General features: G+C 45.0%; 1 protein-coding gene across 1 annotated transcript in view; it reads right to left on the bottom strand.

The window, feature by feature from the left end:
• Cnksr3 (CNKSR family member 3) overlaps positions 1-14,556 on the bottom strand; it is a 90,423-nt gene extending 75,867 nt beyond the window's left edge. The window contains exon 1 of the mRNA XM_076858105.2: positions 14,012-14,556. Coding sequence (XP_076714220.2) covers positions 14,012-14,063 — 52 coding nt within the window. The 5' untranslated portion in view covers positions 14,064-14,556. The remainder of the gene's footprint in view (positions 1-14,011) is intronic.
• Between the last annotated feature and the right edge of the window lie 7,427 nt (positions 14,557-21,983).

The following is a 21,983-nucleotide window of genomic DNA, read 5'->3' as shown; positions in this document are numbered from 1 at the left end:
TTAAACCAGTCAGCACACAAGAAAAATAATCTATAGTTTTATAGCTGAAAGTAAAGGGTCTGTTCACCTTCCCTGAGAGAAATCATAGAAGAAATCACACCTGCTCCTAAGGGCTGGGCCAATGACTAGGAAAACGGGCCACGTCACACCCATTCAGGAAGGACCTACCACCCCTTCATTTAGTGGCAGGCCCTGAGGGGCCCTGCACACCCTTGGTTCTCCCCTGTCCTGTCTTCTACTTGCCCGCTTGCTCTGAGTAGCCAGTGTTGTCAGGGACTGGCTGACCCACCACACAGCAACTGTGGCCAGCTGGGTTAGCCAGGACGGGCATCTCACTGAGCACTGCACAGGGCTGCAGGGATAGGCCACGTGCATGGGGCACTCATCAGCACAGCCTCACACCTCCACTCACAGCCTCCTGCAGGCCTCTGCGCCGCCGGGTTGTATTCTGTCGTCTGTGACTTAGGGTGTGCTCTGCAGGAATAATTCAGGGTGACATAGTCGTGTATATTGCATCATTTCACACTCAAGTTCAAGGACCTGAATTTCAACGAACGCTAGCCCCCTTTAACACATTCCGTCTGCGAAGCTGCATGCTATTTGCACCTCATTAAAACAGGAGACAATCAGAGCGCTGCAGTAAGAGAGGGCATTTTGTTTCCTGAAATGCCAGAACCCGGCAAGACGGTGGCGCTCAGCAAGCTGCGTCACCCACACACCAGAACTGCTGTGGAGGTGGGTGTCCATGAGGGGTGCTCACCCCAAACCCACACAGCGGCTCTTCCCCAAAATCCAACACACGTTCAGTGACACAGCCACGCCAAGTCCCTGAGGCAGGAGACCTGTACTTCAGAGTGCCCACTCTCCCACTCCCACGTTCAGACCCGCCGAGGCTTCGAGGGTGATCCAGGGAGGCACCTCTCTGCATGGCTCCCCACCCCTCTGTATGAGGCGCTGCCCTATCGGACTCCAGGGCCCTCCTCCCTCCCACAGTTCAGTTCTGTCCGCAACACCACCTTTCAGACCTCTGTATGATTTCCCCACGATCCAGTAAATTAAAAACAAACTCTAACAGTCAGTGGGTCACAGATCATCTAAAAACACTTACCCCACCACCTGTTACACAGACCGGTCCCCTGGGCCTCAGGGCACAATGACGACATTGCCAGCATCTCTGCGAGTCGGGGCCAGCAGCCACCTACCTGATCCCTTATCAGTGACACTTATGACCAGGAAAATCTGGGCACCAACATCCTTTATGTGTCCTCAGACAACATGGCTGGGACAGACGAGCATGCATCCAACCAACCCAGGCCAAACCACAGAAGAAGTTAAAGATATGGGCTAGCAGTTAGAAGGTGTGCCACAGCAGCCAGGACTTCAGGGGCCACCACCCTGGAGAGACCACATGAAGGTGAGTCACATCTGCCTGAAGGCTGTTACGGATTCCAAGGCAGATGAGAGGCAGAGGAGAAGACGCCCAGGGCTCTGAGTGAGCACAGGAGAAAAGCCACCTGAGTGCCTGAAGTGGACCAGGGAGAGAATGAAATGCGCCTCGGTTCCACCACCTGCAGATAACCAGCGGGGGCCTCTTGATGGATTCCCTCGCAGTCCTTTAAACACAGAGTCACAGCATCTCAGAATTTGAACATATAGCACATTAGAACCTAAAATATTAAGTGTCTACCCAAAGTCGCTCAATCCCTGTTAAATGTATTTAAATCTATCTTTTTTTTCCATTTACCACAGTCCAGTCGAATGTTTAAGGGAGAAGGAAAAGGTGGCTCAGTGGTAGCGCGCTTGCCTCACGCATGTGAGGCTCTGGGTTCAATCCTCAGCACCACATAAAAAATAAATAAACAAAATAAAGTTTAAAAAAAGTGAGAGAGAGAAAAGGAACAGACACAGTATTCTCTGGATTTTTTTAATTCAATGGTAAATTGCAGGTTAAATTGAAGTAGGCCAATTCGAGACTCTTAATAACGTATTTTTTTCCCTTGTTCTGGAAACTTCTTAATAGGCCAAACTTATGTAAGTCCCTATCAAAGAGCAGCAAGGGGAGATGTCTGATCCTAGAATCAAACATTTTTTTTTTTATTCAAGCCCCATTTACTCACCATGTGACCTCAGATACATGAGAGCCTGCTTTCCTTAACTCTAAGATAAAGATGATAAAAGTCCCAGCATCAAATACACATTGTGAGGATTAAATGAGATAATTCATGAAGAGCTTTAGCAAGGGCAGGCTTGCTAGACTCTCAATAAATGTTGTCTCCCTACGAAACCATGAGCTTCCCATAGACAGGCTTCAACTAAACCCACTCACCTTCCTGTCCCTAGCGTGAAGCCTAGTAATTGGCACAAAAAGGAGAATCTATATCTGTTTTTCAAAAGCTTTTAAAAAGAAATTAATGGTTGAAATGAAAACCCAATGAAGGTTTAACAAAACATCATTTATTATGAATATACACACAGGTGTGTCTGCTTGTGTATGTGTATAATCTGTGTATATGATACATATATACACAGCCTGTGTGCTTATGAGGCAGACTGAAAGGTTAAAATAAACCATAATTTTTCATGAGCAGTTTGCCAATCATAGCACCATGAGATACAAAGAACTAAAAATAAAAACCTTGAGCCAATTCACGGTACAGTAATTCAAACAGGACCCTACAGACCCACAGCAAAATCTGGACATATACTCTATTTTAAGTTACACATGAAATCCGACAGTACCAACAGAAACAGGCCAACACTACAAAGCCAGTCCTGCAGACAGTCCCTCAACCCATGCCAATTCCTGTGCTGGTACTGAAGAGTGACTAGCCAACAGTCTGGGTCCAGCAAGACATCCATATTTCTGGCTTAACAACAACTGCTTGGAATTGTGCGTTGTGATTTTAGAAACAATGGAGCTGGGTAAACGGTAAAATGAAATCATAGGTTAAAAAAAAATCACTAAATAGCTGATGAATTATTCTGTAGACAATTATATTCACATCTTACAGGAATCGTTCTCATTAGAATATTTCTCATTAGAAATGTCGGGTGTCCCCCCAAAGCCCCGGTGTTGACGCAGGAATCTTCTGGGTGATGAGAGGCGTGACCTAGTCGGTCCATCCTAGTTTGAACAGACTGGGATGTAACTGTAGGCAGGTGGGGTGTGGCTGGAGGAGCTGGGACCCTGGGGGCTGCCCTGGAAGGCAGCATCTTTCCTGCAGCCCTTCCTGTCTCTGCCTCCTGGTCACCAGGAACAACGGAGCAGTGCTCCTCACTGCACCCGTCCACCATGATGTTCTGCCTCCCCTTGAGCCCACGGCCATGGGGTTGGCCCACCGTGGACTAAACCCCCCAAGCAGTGAGCCAAAATAGACTTTCCCTCCTCTAAGTTGTCCTTGTCAGATATTTTGGTCACGGGAACAAAAAGCTAACTAACACAGACAACAGATACCTGGTGCTTGCTATCCACAGAGGGAATTACAAACTGGCCCAGAGAGGTTTTTATTTGGCCTATGCCGAAAAGCCATAGATGGTTTTCTAAAACCTGGGAAATGTCACATAGAAATTGATTTCTGGATTCATTTGAAAAGAGAAAAACAACAACCAAAAAAAAAAAAAAAAAAATCTAAAGATCTGGAAACTTTAGGTCCACGATCAGCAGAAAATGAACAATATCTGTGTCTGTGGGTCTCAGTCTGCCCTAAGTATTGGGAAAAATAAAAAATAAAAATAAAAAAAAACAATTCTTCCTTGTTAGTGAGACATGTGAGACACAGGATGAGGTGGTGTGACTCTCAGCACCCGGGGCCACCTGGAGGACGTTTCTGTAAAGCCGAGCTGTAAGGCCCACATCACACCAGCCCACTCCATCTCTGCACTGCCTGATCACCCCTGCAGCGGCCTGAGTTTGCGGCTCCTGCTGCAGCCTCCACACCATCCTGGCCCTCAGGTTCACTGCTGCGGCGTCCTTTTTCTGCTCACGGCTGTGGGGCTGTCACTCCACCTGCACTGACTCAACATCCCTGTACTGAGACAAAGGAGCTCTTGACCTTGGAGTGCCACAGAGTGGTCCCTGCCAGTATTTCTCTTCTCGGCTTTGTCTTTCCCCCACTTCTCTCTGCATCTCTGCGTTTTGTTCGAAGCCAAAATCCCGGAGCTGAGTGGGGAAGAACAACCGTCCATTCTCTTCCCCAGGTGGATGGGGGAGGTGTTACATTCTGCTCCTCCATTTGAGGACAGTCTGGAAATTCCGCACGCAACCTAAACAGGTCCCTTCCGACCTGTGAAACGCTGCCGGCCTCCTGGGGCTGAGTGGGGCTGAGCTCTCACAGAGGCACAGAGCAGGATGCCCCGGGCCTGGCACTGAGCAGCTGGCCAGGAGCCCAGGAACTACAGCCTTAACTCTCCCCTGCCCGTACTGTGGCAAGGACACTTAACCAACCCAGGCACATTGAGCTCCTCCACTTCAATAGGCCACACCATCCCTATGGAAAAGCCCTCCTTCCTGACCAAAATCATGTATCAGCTAAAAGGCAACCGTGAGCAGAAGCTATGGGACCGTCTGGCTCTTGCCATTGACTTGTGTGTGTTCCATGTGAAGGCTTCTGACCAGTGGCTCTCCATTCTCAGCCTCCACCAGAATCACCTGAGGCGCCTGTTAAGACCCAGCGTCCTGGGTCCCACCCTGGAGTTTCTGTGTGTCTGGGCTTGAGAACACAAATGTCTGTGCTCCCAGGGGAGGCTGGTGCTGAGGAAACAGGTTCAAGGACAACGGTGAGAAGTCTCTGGGAGCCACCACCCGTATGTGGCTAGGTGTCTTGAAAAGCTTAGTTTAAAAACTAGCTAATTAGAATAAATTTTAAAAAAGAAAAGAGAAATGAATTGTTAAAAAAGAAAAAATCTTTAGTAATCATTTATAACATATTGACAGATGCCCCTTCAGTTTCCCTATTCCTCAGGGACAGTTGATCTCTGTTACCATTCAAACAAGAATGAAGAAAGCCCTCAGAAAAGCCACCCTTTACAGCTTGGCTCCCCAGAAATGTCTTCCAGTTGGCCTGGGGTGCTAAGAGTCAAACCACCTCATCCCGTGAGTCTCAGATGTCTCACTAGCAGGGAAGAGTTGTTTTTGTTTTTTTGATATCTTATTAGTGACTATTTTAAGCTTCTGTGTCGACAGAGCCGTCTTCAGAAATGCTGCTCCCAAACCTGTCATCTGCTCATGGTTAGTGAAGTCTCCAGCCAGATCCGTGCTAAGATGGTGCTGCCAGCTCCAACAGGTGTCCCTCAGCGGGTCCACCCTGCACAGTGCGCTAGTTTTCTGCTACTTCACAGATCACGTGCCAGCTGGTACGTTGCCCTGCATCTCTTAAAGACGCTGTGATCTAAAGCTACTCTGAGAACATGCAAGACGGTTCCATTAACACATACTTAAGTCAGTTTGGAAATGCACACATACACACACTCCCCCAAACCCAAAGCACCGAATTTCCCCTCTCTTCTATCTTTGAAAACAGGAAATAGAACGCTTCTTTCACTAAAAGGTTTTCCTGGGGAAGCATGACTGAGATTATGATAATCCTGCCTTTTGGCAAATAACACATAGAGGTTCTCCTCCAACAGGTCTCTACAGATGGTCTCCTGAAAGGTGGCCTAGAAGGTGAGCCTGTGTCACAGGATAAAGCTTCCAGGCTGCTCTGTGACAAGCCTTCAATTCCCTGTCCCACTTGCTTTCCCCTATTGAGAATTGATGCACCAAGTGCTAAAAAGAAAAAAGAAAAAAAAAGTGTCCAATTCTTACTTGCTGGTAATTTCCCAAAATAGCATCTATTCAACCAGAATGGCTATATTCTCTAAAGTAAAAAATTAGGACAGTCTGTCAGCAGAGCAAAATATTTTAAGTCAGATCTGCCAGTTCCATCACTCAAATAGAAAGTTCCAGAAGTTTTCATGTAGAAGGCTTTCTAATTTTACCACCTATTGATCTGTAGTCTAAGGACTTTCTTTGTCCTAATAAACACAACTGCGTTTGCCCTTCTGGTCGCAGGTTAAAAACTGTTCAGTTAGCCAGTTGATGTCAAAGAAAACAAACTAGGCTGAGTCCACTTTCACAAAAACCCTATTCATAGATGAATAAGCAGTTCAGAAACTGTAGCTCCAGCAAAATGTGCCGGAAAAGAACAGTGACGTGGAAAAGCATGTGGAGGCAGAGTCGGAGTGTGCCTCTATTTTAAATGACCATCTTCATGGCAAGGGAGCAATCAGGACGAGGGGGAGAAAAAGAAACAGAAGTTCCAATTTCCCATATAATATTCAGTTCCTGAAACTTGAAGCTGCGGCTGTACCTAGATCTTGGCTACCGAGAAGCTGGAACCACCAACACGGGAGTCCAAGACACCATCATCTCCACAATATTGCAACACCTTTCAGCAGGGCTTTCTGAATTCACTGCTGCCCCAGGAAGCCACAAGGATCTCTCCAAACACAGATCAGATAATGTCATGCCTCTGCTTCCCATCAGGGAAAAAAAAAAAAAAAAACTGGCAAGCACCTGACAGTGACATACAAGACCCTTCAAGATCTGGTCTCTTTGTGTCTCTCACCTCCTCTCCATCCACCACCCCACAACCCCACCACCTTCAGTCTTCAGGACTCCACAACCTTCCATTCCACAAACCCTCCAAGCTCCTACCACTGGGCCTTTGCATACGCTATTAATGCCCTCTCCTATGATGCCCTTCTCCCTAGTTTTTCCATGGCTGGTTCCTTCCTGCCATTCACACCTACATGTCATCTTCTCAGAAAGGCTTCCCTGATCGCTCCATCCAAAGGACCCTTTACCCACCCACCCTCCTTCACATCTATGCTTCACTTTCCTTTTGACACGGATCAGTTCTATTTGCTCATTCATATGCTTTGTATTTGTCATCTCCCACACCTACCACACTAAAGCAGGGACCACCCAGATCCCTGCCCCTGGAACAAGACCTGGAAATGACTCAGTCCTCAGGAATCACCATCAGTGCTCCATAGCCACAGCTTCCCCATCGGAGAGTCAATAAACTGCAGATTGGAAAAAAAATGTCTGGAATGGGCACGTTTAGACTTTTTATTCCTGTCATTATGCCCTAAAGATACAGCATAACCACTATTGACATAGCATTACCTTGTCTTAGGATAGTCTAAGTAATGCAGCAATGACTCAAAATACAGTGTGGGATACGGGCAGGTTGTGTGCAAACACTGTGTCAGTTTTCATAAGAGGCTGAACCTCAAAGAATCATTCATTCCCTGACTGAGCTAGCTGCCTTCTGAAACAATACAACACAATCAACGAACTTCGACAAAGGAACTGCTAGTAACACCCCAGCTGCAAAAAGGTCAAGTTCAAAAACTCTAGGACCCTCCATAAGCTGTGTACTGAAAGCAAGAAAAGAAAAGGAACAAGTCCCGTGACTGTGAATCCCAAAGAAACAATCAGGAAAGAGGTTCCTTGAAGTTGCCCCTTCCCACACCTGGGATCAGGAAGGAACTGGGAGGTGCCCACCGTGACCAGAGGAGGAACCCAACAGAAGCCTGTGAAATCTGGTCCTGGCACCTCCCCCTCGGACTCTGGACAACCCATTTAACTTCCAAAAGCCTCAATTCTGCTCATCTGCAATGCAGATGTGCCTGTCCTGGCCTCCTCCAGGCCTGTGAAAAGATCGGAAAGAACAAATCTGTTGGAAGTGCTCTGCTGAACTCATGGAAGTAAGACTCAATCGATCCATTCAAAGCCTAGGTCAAGGCCAAGCCGGGATGCGACTCCAGGAAGGGCAGGATTGAAAGTGAAAAGGGAAAGTGAGGTGAGAACATGCATGTCCCCAAGCACAACCGGTTAGGGACGGCCATGGGAAAGCCAGGGACACTGGAGTGGTGAGGCAGACAAGAGAGGTATTCACGGTTACACCCAATGAGATGCAAAAAGCTAGTCGGATGGATGAGACCAGCAGGAAGAGGTCTCCTGAACACAACAGGACCTTCCAAACTTTGAGAACTGTGCTGGTTATCTATTCCCGAAGTGACATTCCACGTCATTTCCCATCATCAATGAAGTCTCCCCTCAAAATCAGGTAAACGTGAAGAATCCCAAGTAGTCACAGTCGACGGGTCAATGCAACTAGCCAAAAGCCCACCTTGTCCTCCAAGTCCCGCTGAGGATCTTGAGAACAAGCTGCAGCCACAGTGACCACCAACCACCCCAAAACTCCTCCTTCCTAATTGCCTTAAGAACAAAAAAATAAACAGGATGTTGTGGAAACTCTTGAAGTGCTAAGGGATAGGTAAGAAATCTCAGGGGAAATGTCTCATTTCGTTTGCTAAGAATTAGCTGATGCTGTTGCTAGGTGGTGCTTACATAAATATAAGCACACGCCCTAAGATTGCTTTTCTGTTTTAATGAGTAGCTAAGTCAAGCATCCTCAAATTAAATGTCATTACTCCAAAACTTAAGTAAAACAGACTAAGCACATGTCTGATCAGATAACTCAATGACACAGTGGCAAGACTATCAGTAAAGTTCAAAAACATTCTGCAGCTATGTCCTAGAATTGGTCTTCTCAACTTGTAATGGCTTCATGGATCACCAGGGGACCTTGTTACAACACAGATTGCGATTTAACAGGCCTGAGCTTTTGCATCTCTGAAAAGCCCCCAGGAGATGTCAATGCCCCTGGTGAGGGACCAGATGTCCGAGAGCTATCCTAATGCTGTCCTGTCTAAGGTCCAGTTACTATTAAAAAAAATTTTTTTTTAATATTGAACTATGGTTTGAATTGACTGACCCCCCCCCAAAAAAAAAATTCATGATGTTGGCAAGAGACATTTGTCATTCAGCTACTCAAGAACCTTCTGGATCAGCTCCAATTCCTGCCCAGACCCTCTGACTTGTTGGCAAACACTAGAGAAATCTCATTGGCACAGACTGATGAACGTGGATGGTTGGAATTCACCTTAGGACAGACCCAACTGCTCAGAGAGAACAGTTCATGTCCTGGAGCTATAGGATAAAAGAAAAGAGGGAACAATAAAAACAGGAGCAGTAATTTACAGAGGCGGAACTGGGATGCAAATGGAGCCTGACTCCTAAGCCCACGCTCCCAACCACCAAACCTCCCTGCCCTGGTGCAAGGCACCAAGTGAAGAAGCCATGGAGCCGGGGACAGTTTGTGCACCACCACTCACAATATGCCACCCTAAGCAAATCCTCTCTCTGCCTCGGTTTCCTCCCTATGTGCTCACATAGTTCCTACAGCTCCTTGGGTTTCCTGAGAGTTAAATGAGGGAATCCAAAAATCAAGCTCATAGATCAACATTGCCATATAATAAATGATTCAATCAATGTTTTTCCAATATTATGATCCAGAAAACCTATCATTGGAGTCAGGAACTAGACTAGAACCAGACAGAGTAGGATGAAAAAAGTACTTTAACCTATGGATGAAAGGTAGACCTACAACTGCAGTAAAAATGAAAAGTCCTCTCTGTTCTAGTGACCACAGAAGCTAAAAGAAAAGTTATTCGCTAAACTGGAACCAGGTTACAAAAAAGAACTGGCCTCCATATAGGTGGTGGTGGGAAGGGCATAACAGGACAAGGTGGTATGCTCAAGGGTCTCCAGTGGACCAGCCCTCTAGAGATGACATGGAAATCCAGCCCCTACGTGACCACACAGAGAGCCACGTTAAGATTGCTGGCTACCGTCTACTAGTAGACATTACAAGGTAAGAGCACAGGCCAATGCCTGCAATCCCGCAGGCTCAGTTATCCAGGAGGAAAAACTTTGCACTTTGAATGGAGATGGGAAAGGTAACAGACCCTTCTGGCCAGGAAGACTTCTGTTCTAGAATGAAAACTGGGCTGATCATGGCCAAGGGTCGGACAGGCCTGCTGGGACAAACCAGTCCCCCTCCTCCTTGCTGAGCACACTCCCCAATGGCCTGAAAACAAAGACTACTTGCATATCTGCATTTAACAAATCTCCTAACATTTAAATTAAGTTTGGAAACAAAGACCTCAGATAAGTCAAAGTTTTGACCTGAGAAGACTTACCAGGAAGAAGTCATAACACTATTCCTAAAACTAAGCTCCTGGGCTGGATGAAACAGGAAAGGTGGTGGGTACTGACAATATGCAAGCTCATCTATGAAAATCAGTGTGTGTGAGCTCCTGTGTGGTAGAGGCACAGGCCGCCCACCACTGTCTATTCTCCCCTTCTTCCTTACTGACCACATCCCAGTTTTTTCCAAGGCCACAATATACCACACTTAAACAAAAAACAAAAACAAAAAAAAACACTACAGTGACCTCTCCCTGACAGCATGAGGTGGCCGCGGGACAGTTCTGCAACTAAAATGGAGGCAGGGACCCTGGATGGAATCTCAGAGAACTCTAAGAGGAAGACTCCAAGCCACCAGGCTGAGCCTCTGTGGGTTCTCCTTGCTCCTCCCTGGAATAGGAGCACAATACAGGGGGTAGCGACGCCACCTACACTGAGGTATTAAGTATGAAATGGACATGACATGCTGAGCCACCCCTTGGCCATGTGCTGGGAGTGTCAGAGAAGACATAGGAGCCTGGGCTGCAGACTGCACCAGAGCCCCCATTTTATCCTGCCTGGCCAGTGATCCCCAGACTCTTAGCAGAGAACAACAAAACCCTCATTTGGTTAATCCTCTGGCTCTTCTGTGCAGCCAACTCTCCATGTTGTAAAAGATCCATTTGTTTTGCAAAAGTCTTTACTAAGGCAAGGTGCCATGAGCTATGAATTAATTTGATTTATAAATAACTTTCTGGCATATTCGTATACACAGAATATACAGAATGAAACATACACACAAAGGAGGATTCTCCTCCACTAACACATAATCTGATAATTAAATCATGAGAATCCTAAAGGCCTACAGATGGCTAAGCTGAAGAGTCTCTGTGTGTCTAGAAGAAACTCCTGAGAAGACAGACTGAGGCGGAATCTAACCAGTTGGGGTCAAATGCTGCTCTGCTACCCGCCAGCTGGGTGACACTAGTGTCCTGGTTTTCTCAACTACAAGATGAAAAGAACACTTCCTACTTCTAAGGCTGGTTGTGCATATTAAATGAGTTGCCATTCATACAACACTTAGACCTATGCCTGATACAATGCTAATATTTACTGAGCATTTATTAACATTATGAGAAAACTAAAAACTAGATGAATTAATTCATTCTGCAGACAGCAACTTCTTTTCTAAGGCATGAAGCTGGCTTACAACATCAACATGAGCTCAGCTGCAGATGTGGCCAGGCTTAGTTTTAAACCTCAGGCTTTCTCCAGGGCTCATAATCACCACACTCATATTCACACAATACCAAGAGTGGCAAAGTCTACATGAAGAGCTATTTATCTGGGGATGTATTTATAAAATGAGGGTTGGAAGGAGAGATTAGCAGAGACCACTAAAAATAGTCCTATAAGCAAACAACTTTGCATAAGTCAACAATTTATTAAAAGTCAATACCTGAACATCGTTATTTTAAAAAACATTCATGTGCCATGCAGTCTGGAAGAATGTGGCCTCTTGTCACCTACGTCAGTCATACATTGGATCCTTTCATCTTTTTTTAGATTCAAACAAAGGAAATATCCAGGTCTTTCTATGAGGTTGTACTTAAGGGTCCAAAAGTGCACAAGTATTTTGTATGAAGTTGCCAAGTGCTAGCCACAGGTATGTAACCTAATAAGTATCAAAGGTATTCAGCCACCCACACTGACTCTTTCAGGTCAGTAGAAAACTCTTTCTAGATGAAAGCAACCTTGGCTCAGACACAATGTCAAGGCAATTGGATATCAAAAACACATTTTAATCAGCTCTTCCTTTTAAATGCTAAACAAATATAACAGCCTGTGAATTTACACTTCTCTCCCAATCCCAAGAGGGGCCAAAAGAAAAAAATAAATAAAAACACCAATGACAAATCTTAAGGGTGTGAAGATCTTACTCACAGCTTCTTGTATGCCCATTACCATTTTTCTTGTTGTACATTATCAAATAGGCTGGTAGAGACTCAGAAAAGTCAAGATGTAACCCTTTCGTGCCTCTAGGGCAGTATTGTCCAATAGAAATACAATGTAAGCCACAAACATGAACCATGGATAACTAAATTTTACTTAAGAAGATAAAAATAAATAGGTTATACTAATTTTAATGACAAATTTAACCCAATATAAATCTATTGGGTTACTATCAATATGAAATAAATGTAAATACTATCAACATGCATGCAATAAGTTTAAAAATTATTAACAATCTAACATTCTTTTTTCATACCTAGTCTTCAAATGTGACATGCATTTTATATTTAGAGCACTTCATAATTCAGAATAGCCACATTTCAAGAACCCAAGAGCCAGTTTGGCTATTGGCTACCATTACTGAACAGAGAGGTTCAAGAGGCCAAGTTGCTGAAATCACCAGTTTCTCATGCTGTCCTTGAGGATGGACATACAGGTGAAATGATCACCAGCTTAGTCTCAGCAGTTGCTAGGTGGGGATTTGGTAGCATCTTGAATGGAAAAATATACTTCATTTCCAACTAGGGCACTGGCAAGTATATAGCTTTTAAGTCTACCATGCACTGGCAATGCTATTTACCATTTGTCCAGACAAATGGAGGCACAGTATCCAAGTATTTGTTGTTTTCATCCTTGTTTCACCCAAGAATCCAGGAAATCCTGGTCACCCTTCTCAAGGAGGATGTATTCTTTCCCTTCCCAGAGGAGCAGGAAATGGTCAGACATACCCAGAGCACAACCCACACACCTGATAGCCCATTCCAGTGGTCTATGACAGGCACAGGCATGAGAAATGAGATGATGGGTTTCCATGATGCTGCAGCCATGGGTGAGAGTTTGAGGATGAGCTGATCTTACCAGCATCACCTACCTCACAGGCCTACTGGGACGACCAAGGGCAATAACATAGAGCTCTTAGCAAACTGTGAAGCGCTATACAATTCTAGTTATAATATTGAGAAAGGACACCATTCCTCACCTGAAAGAGCAGATAGAAAAGAAAAAAGAAAAAAGACAGTAACTTCAAACAGAGGTGCTGAAGTGGGGAGGGGGAACCCCTGAAAATCTGCTGGTCGTTGGTGGACTTTGTTCTCTTGGAAGAGTACAAAGGGGTTTGAGAAGCCTCCAGCACCTTTTGCTGGGAATCTTGGGAGGCGCTAAAAAGTACAGACAACGAGGAGTAAACCCTTAGCCCTGTTTCGCCGCCCATCACCCACTGCGTATCCCCGCACAACTGAAGACAGGGCTTCAAAACAGATCTCTCCTTCCCGGGAGAAATGTGGCCTGAAAACCCTGCGCCACCGGGGGGTACTGGCGCCTTCCCGAGCTAAAGTCACCGCCTCCCCGGGAGCCTTGGCTCTAGGTTTCTCTCCAGCGCAAACGCCACAATGCTGGCTCCGTGCTGCGGGCTCTATCGTCTTTTCCAACCAAAACAGACAGGCTGGGCCAGGGCCGCGGTCTCCCTTTACCTGTCCAACCGCCCGGTCATGCCCGCGGACTGCACTGGGCAGGCAGCATTTACAAGGTCCAGCGATAGTCACCCACACAAAGGCGCCTTGTGCTTCTGCGCTCGCGGACCGGCAGCCAGGTTCCCGGGTATGGCACCCGGACAGGCAGGGAGGGCGCCCCCAGCGCCAAGCCCCGAATCCCCAGTCCTTATCCCCAGAGAAAGGCAATCCCCACTCCTGTTTTTAAAATGGGGCTCCCTTCGGCTTGCCACCATCCGCACCCCCGAAAGGAACAGCTCAGAGCTGGCACACACGAAAGGGGCGCAAAGGCCACTCGGCAGAAGTTTGCATTGTCACCGCGCTGTGCTCTCGCCTTGTCTCGCCTGCAGGAGGGGCTGGGCATCCCCTCCCCAGCTCCAGCCGGCCCCACTCCAGGGCTGCAGGACACCGGGGGCCCCCCAGGTCCGCTCACCTCTAGTCCAGTCCACCACCTGTTTGGGGCTCCACTTGGTCACGGGTTCCATGGTAAAGGGCTTCGCTACCCGCTGGGCTAAGGGAGTCAGCGGTAAAGTGCTGCCTGCGCCGCGGCTCGTCCCCTGCGCGCCAGAGCGCCCCGTCAAGGCTGCATGGCAGCGGTCAACGGGTCATCCCGGCGCGGCTCAGTCAGGGGAGTGCGGCCCGGCTGCCAGCGCAGGGGACAGCTGCGCAGCTCCTCCTCCAACTGCCACAGTCCAGCTGCGCTCGGCTCCTTTCCCCGCCGCCGCCGCCGGGACCCCGGGCACAGTTGCTGCTCCTGGGCGACAGCAGTTGCGGACATGCAGGGCTGCGACTCCAGACGCCTGGCCTCAGTTCGGCCCGGGACTCTCTCGGCCTGGGACCGCTTCCTCGGCTCCCAGAACGCGCGCTCCGCTCCCCTTGGGCTCCTTCGGTGCGCCGTGTGCTCTGCTGGGTCCCCGCTCCGCGTGTGCTGGCGCCCGGAGCCTTCCCGCCCGCGGGCCCCACCTCCTGCGCCGCGCTCAGGGGCCGCCCTGGCAGGGAGGAGCGCAGAGCGTGCGCGCTCGGATTACAAAGTTTCAGCTCCCGGTGTCGCTACCCGAATAAAAGAGAAGGCGGGGCCAAAGACCCGGGAGACACTCCTGGGAGGGGGAGGATCCGACTCTGGTTACTTTCCCTGGTTAAGCCCCGAGAGCGCACACCCTGAGCGTCCCGGCCGTACTTTCCTTTTCAAGGGGCAGGCTGTAGCTCCAGCGTGCATCCTGGAGAGCCGGTTGGCTCGCGTGAGGCCCTGGTCCTATTGGAGCAGAACAGTCTCTGAACGTGAACAACAGTACACTTAAAAAAAAAAAAAAGAAGAAGAAGAAGAAGTATGGTCTACACGTTCTGTTCGTTTAAAATGTTTCGTATCACAATACTGCTTTTCCATTCCGCTGACCTCGTTACAAGTGGAATTATTTTATTTATTGTTTGAAAAAATGACAATGTAACGCTTAACGCTATTGCAGTATTTCAATTTCTCAAATTAATCTCGGCAGACTGGCAGCTCTTCACGTTACACTTTGCCATATTATAGTATTCATATTTGCAAAGTGAGCTAAGGCTCATTTAGATTAGTCATTAACCTTGAGGGGGAAGAAATTGTTAGCCAGCCAAGGGAAAAAAAAAAAACAGTGTGTGCATAGTTTCAACGACTAGGGAAGAGCCCTTCCACATTCATGAGTACTCAATCTAGGACCAGAGCTAACACTAAACTGTGAAAATTCTAAATGCTACTGCCTATATCTCCTTCAAGCCCTCCCTATTCTACCTTCCAAATATGCATAGAAGTTTTCTTGGCCCTTAGTGATTCTTCCTTTCAATTACAGGTATTGATTTACATTTTGCCTTGGCAACTGTAATCCCTTAAAGGTTGAACCTCCTTCACATTATATAGAGCTTTTTCTCCTCTTCCTCTTCCAACCAACTAGCTCCTAACATCTAGTACAAGGGTATAGCTAATATTTATTCATTCAGTAAATATCTGTGAATGCTGGCCATGTGCCAGCCACTGCATTAATTCACTATTTGTTGAAGCAGGATAATAGGTACTATTTAGCCCATGAGGGAAAGACGGCTAGCACCTAGGCATGTTGTACAGTGTGATGAGCTAGATCAATAAAGCAGAAGACACATTAAAGGAAGAAAAACATCAGACCCCCTCTCATGCAGTGTATCTATAGGACTGAGGAACCACAGCAACACAGATATACAGCTATCAAACACAATAAGGTTGTTGTTTTGTGCAAGAGTGATAGGCAGACCGGGAAACTTGGCAAAGTCAATGATAAGATTCCTGAAAGAGTAGTTGTCCTTAAAAAAAAAAAAAAAGATCTTTGAAATCATCCATTGTTAACTTTATGGCAGTTAAGTAGGAAGATGCACCTGGACATTTGTTCACTGGAAGATATGACCAATCTCATCCATGCCTTTATTTCCAGCAATCACTACATGCTATGCCATCAGCGATTATGATTCGGGTGACCACATACTTTATCTCCAAATCAAAATATTCCTGGGTATTGATAATTAAGTTATTGATAATTAGATTGGAATAAGATAAGCTAGGCCATATAATCCCTGTAATTATGGGAGGCGGGGGAAGTCAAGTGTTGGTGATTTCGCCATAGTGTTGATGCTTTTGTTAAGTGTTAATACTTTCAAACTGTTTTCAAATTCATTTACACTAGTCTTTACTGAAGAGTTAAAAGGCTAAAATTCGGGATTTTATCTGGCTGAATCAACACACTGTCTACCCTCAATACACAATCCAGCATAGCTAAAGAGGAAAGCCAATTAACTATCTAAATGAATTAACATTCTGTTTACACTTCAAGTCCTGCAGGCTAATTATTATTTAAATAAGAACTTCTACCTTAATTACAGCTGTTAGCATGTGAAAGTTTTAGGGATGACTGACTTTATATATGAAATGCAAATTTTAAAATATAGAAAGTCACTACAGGCATACAATAAAGACAGAGTTCTAGGTAAGTAGATTTGGAAATTAAAGTATATAAAAAATGATCATTTATAATTTGCCTATTTTTTCCCCTCTGCTAACTATAATCATAGTTACAATGTTACCTTGTATATGCACATGGTACCAAACTGCCTCTCTGCAGCAGAATTCTTCTGCTTTACACCTTGATACCACAATTCCTTGCACAAACAAAGAATGGCATAAGTTTTTTGGTTTTGGGGTTTTGCAGGGTTTTTTTGGGGGGGGGATTTTGTTTGTTTTTTTAGTTGTATGAATAAAAGAACTAATGCTAGGACCCAGGTATCCTAGAATTCTCTTTCCTGCTGCTTTATTTTTTCTGACCTTGGGCTTCCTTGCACATTTAGGTCATTTATTCAATCAATCAAATATGTTGTAAGGATCTGTAAAGCATCTACTCAAAGGGGCGGGGCACAAGGAGGTCAGAAACGAATGCCCAGTGGCTTTCATAGATGACGTGACTTTCTGAGGGAGGAGCAGTTTCTTCTTCAATCAGAGGAAATCTGATTTTCCTTGCCTTGAAATTCAGAAAAGAAGTTTTTGAGGACAGACGTGATATTAACAATGTGAGCCAGTCTAAAATTTATTATTATTTTATTTGAGAACTAGGAATGGAGCATTTTTGGATTAGTGACTATTACTATAATTTTTTTTTAATAAATATACAGGAATAGCAAAAGACCTCGCCCCTTCCCCAGCAAAGCAATGTTTTTCAGAATGAAAAAATAAAAATAAAATAAATGTAAGCTGCTCTAATGGCCAACGTTTTCTCTAGGGCCCTTCTCTTGATGATCATTTTTTCCCCACAGTATTGCTTGTTGTTGTTGTTTTCAAGAACATTTTTAATCATTTAATTTTTTTTCACACATAAATGGCCTCACGTATGTCTCATTTGTTATCTTTTAACTTGAGAGATACCAACAGATTCTGCAAATTGCTGCCTGGGAAATATCCTACAGTTGGAGCTTAGCATTCTTATCTATGACATTACCTCACTACAAAGTCATCAGTTAACTAAATTATCCAGGCTGCAGATGATCTTGTCTTCCACTCCATTTGGTCTGGCTTCTTCACGCTGGAGTAATGGAGTTATCTCCCTAAACATACCAGGTTTCCATCAGACAACTCAGGTAGTGAAGCTCTCAAACTTGTTTTCATTAAACAAATGCTGCCTTACTTATTTGAATTCTTTTGATCATTCAGGCCCCTTAATGAAGTCATTCTGCAGCAGGAAAACTGATATTTTGTCTTTCTTTTACTGAGTTTGCAACTCAAAGATCAATGTCAATTGGATAAAGTTCCAAAATCTCGCCTATTTTAAATCATACCTACAGAAGTTGATTACACTTTTATAATAAAAGGAGAAACACAGGCGTGTTCAATCCTATTTTCAAAGATCTGAAGCTGTATTTTGTCACAGAAGGTAATATCTACAGAGAGTGTTGAGTTTTAAGGGTCAAGTGCTAAAGCAGCTGAGGAGCACACAGCAGAGACAAAGAAAGAACAATCAGCCCTGCATCCCTCCCCCGGGACCTGGGACCTGCACTCTTCTTGCAGCTATCAGGTTGCAGAGTGTCCAGAAAGAACGGAATGCTATTCCCATCAGTTGTTCTAATAGTTTCAATTTAACTTTATGGAACTCATAATCTCTGAACAAGTAAATAAAATACCAAGAGTTCTGTGTTGATAATGACAAAGGATTGAGTGGAAAAAGATTAATGAAAGTCATTCTAGACCTAAAATTAAAAGTCATTCAATTAGGCCAAGTGAAGTTTTAGAATAAAACACAGCTTTGAGTGCAGTAAACACACTAAGCTAAATTGTTTTCAGTTCTCTACAGTATTAACAAAAAAGACATAAAAATGACTGTTTACATTTGTCTTTTATATTTCTCTAACTTGAATTTGGCATATCGGAAATATTTTATGTCATTTCATATCAATAGAAATATACATTCAAATACATTAAACTATAATTAAGCAGCTTTAACAAACCCTGAGTTCCGTCTAAACATTGCTTGTATTCCTACTGCTTAGCTAAAATTGTATGTAGAGCAAGAAATTTCTAGTTTCAAGCTACACTGGGAGTATTTAAATTCTGCCGCCACTACTAATCAACACATCCAGATTTGCACCCAAAGCTCATTTATGTTTCCCATTTCAGATCCTTAGACATAAGAGCCTACTGTAACAGGACTCTGTTCCTTAATTTTCCAAAATAGCCCCTTACATTTAGAAATACTGTCTTCATTTAGGATTGGGGAGAAGTGGAAAGAAAAAGAACATATTAAAAAAGCAGCAAGGGTTTCTGTCTACTCCAGCATCAGAAGGGACAGGATTAAAATTAATACCAATCAGTGTTTTACTCTCAGGAGTCAGAGAATTCCCTAGGATTTTGAGAGTATTCCCAAAGGTCTAATTGAGCAGGAGAACTCACACTTGCTGCCAAAAAATCAGCAATGTGGTGCTTGAGACCCACAACCAGCTCACAAGAGATGGCAACAGTAACTGTTATAATCCACGTGCTCTCCATTCTGGAAAAATTCCTCCAGTTTTTTTTTTCCCCCATATAAGTCTCATATAAATTGTGCCTTTAGTGACAGGGGAATGGGTTTATCTCCATTCCTTTTCTACTTTTCCCCCCTTTTCTTGGACTTAGCCCCAAGGAAGCTGCTTTGGTGGGAGCAGGGAGATTCTAGGAACTGGGGGAGCCTCAGTTAAGGGCCAAGGGAAAGCGCTGTGGAGGTCAAACCTCGGTGCCTGGTTTCCAGGGAAGCTCTGCTGCAGGGTGGAGAGAAATCCAGGTGTGTCCTGAATAAGAGTGGAGACAAACTCAGGCCTTCTTCATCCTATCAGGCCCCCAATTGTGTCCCCTATGGGTGTCACATGCTGGCCAGTCAGGTGGAGCGAAGACTATGATATCCAAATATGAGGCCCGCCTCACCTGGGAGGAGATCTGGTTGTCCTACCTTCTCACCTTCTCTTCCAGAGTCATCTCCACCTTCTTCATTTCCTTGTCCTTTCGTCAGATAACCTGGTCTCCTCTGTGGCGCTGGCCTAAGATGCCCCTTTCCTGGAAAAACTTGAGTTGTAAAAAGGAACTCTTATGAGATCCCGACTAACTTCATTATCCCAACGCCTCAACCAGTCTATCGCTAGCTGTGTAACCTTGAGCAAGTCGGCCTCTTTGAGCCTCTCTATTGAGGATTTTTGTCCAAAAGAACGCTACGGATCCTTTTAGCTTTAAAATTCTCCTTTCCAACAGTGAAATATCAATTGCTGGGTGCAGCGGAGGAGAAGGCCTTTTTCAATGATGGTCTTGACAATGCTTTTCTGTCTCCATAAGTCTACCTAGCTTGCCATGGTCATATTAACTCACCTGTTGAATTGGTTTTGGAGGTATTCGCCTCAACAATAGGAAATGACATAATAACATGAGAGAAAAAAGACAACTCCAAATCCTGCTTGGGTTTTTTTTTTTTAAATGGATTTTAACACAAAATGAAGATATGCAATTTATCAGAAGCTATAAATATAATAGTAGCAAATCATACCCTGTTTATCAGATTAAGGATTTCACTCCTGTCAATGTTAAAGTAAAATAAGCAAAAGTATTAAACACGCACACACACATTTACTGCTACCACTAGCCATCAGGTGGCAAACTGGATCTTTCTTGAGGGTATGTCTCCCCAGAAAAGAAACGTCCCCTGGTTAATTTTATGTGTCAGTGTCATGGGCTAAGGGATCCCCAAAGCACTGGTGAAGCATTATTTCTGGGCACGCCCTTGAGGGCGTTTCCTGGAAGAGATGAGCATTCAAATCAGTACAGTGAGCAAAGAAGATCTTTCCTGGCCCTGTGGGCAGAAATCACATATTCCGCTGAGAGCCCAAGGGAAACAGCAAGGCATAGGAAGGTCAAATTTCCCTGCAGTCATCTGGGACACCCAGCATCGCCTGTCCTTAGATATGGGAGGTCCTCAGGCCTTCCACACTCCACTTCTCAGGCCTTTGGTCTCACAATAGAAGTGTCTTATGCTGATAGCACAGAACACCACATTCTGGGTGATTCCTAAAAAATGAAACATTACGGGGTCACAGCTCCAGAGACTTGAAAGTCCAAGACCAAGGTGCCAGCAGGTTAGGGCCCAGTTTCTCTACTTCCAAGATACTCCTTGTTCCTTGGTCCTCCAGAAAGAAGGATGACTGTGTCCATACATGGCAGAGGGCAGAAGGGCTGAGAGTCCCCTCCTAAGAACGTTTTTATTCCAGGCACAGGGGCTCATGCCTGTAATCCCAGCAATTCAGAAGGCTGAAGCAATGGCAAGTTAAGGCTAGCCTTAGCAACTTAGCAAGTCCCTACCTCAAAATAAAATGTAAAAAGAGCTAGGGATATAGCTCAGGGAGAAAGCACCCCTGGTGGATTCCATCTCCAGTACCACCCCAAAACCATAAAGAATAGCCAAGAGCCCTTTTACTGAGGCATTAAGGCATTAAAATCACCCATGAGGATGTAGCCCATGTGACCTGATTGCCTTTTAAGGACACTCCCCCCCCCCCATGCCGTGACATTTGCAATTAAATTTCAGCATGAGTTTGAGGGACAAACATCAAACCATAACAAGGAGTCACACCATCCGCTCCCCTTGGTTCTCCAGCTTCTGTATCAAGACTGAATCGTGCCATTCGTTTTCCTGAATCTCCATCTTGCCAACAACATATTTAGGACTCCTTGACCCCCGTAATCACAGGAGTCAATTGCCATAATTCCCACAGGTTCTTTCCCCCAAAGAACCCTGACCAATACAGCTGGCGTCGTGCAGTGAAGCACCCTCATTTTACACAGGACCCAAACTGCTATCTCACTTCCAGGTACCTGCCCTCTACATGCACCACAACCCAGAGGTTGCCCAGGAAAGGTGTTTGAATTTCATTTCAGTGAATTTTTTAAAATTTATATTCTGTTTAGTTCTGAGGCTCTTATATGCCCCCCTCCATATTAAAACATGTTCTCTCTCTCTCTCTCTCTTTCTCTCTCTCTCTCTCTCTCTCTCTCTCTCTCTCTCTCTCTCTCTCACACACACACACACACACATAATGACCTCTGACTGAATTCTGTTTTACACAATGAAATTCAAGATCATTGGTTGGTTTTATTGTTCTAGAGTAATGTGCTACAAGGTTCCAGTAGTTCCACCAGCATCCTTCACCCAGTAATGATTCACCAAATCATTTAATCTCTCTTGAGTCAGAATAAGACCATCTATAAATCTTTATAGATTCATGTCACCAAAAATTCAACCATGACAGCATTGCTCAGCATTACGTAAAAATCAACACAAACATACACATCTAAGGCTACCCAAAAGAGTTCCTGAATGCCAGCGTGGCTTGAAACAGTACTTCCTTTT

This window comes from Callospermophilus lateralis, chromosome 6 (assembly GCF_048772815.1).
Source record: "Callospermophilus lateralis isolate mCalLat2 chromosome 6, mCalLat2.hap1, whole genome shotgun sequence".
Taxonomy (NCBI): Eukaryota; Metazoa; Chordata; class Mammalia; order Rodentia; family Sciuridae; genus Callospermophilus; species Callospermophilus lateralis.
The sequence above is the reverse complement of the archived record's forward strand: the minus strand, read 5'-3'. Positions and strand labels throughout refer to the sequence as shown.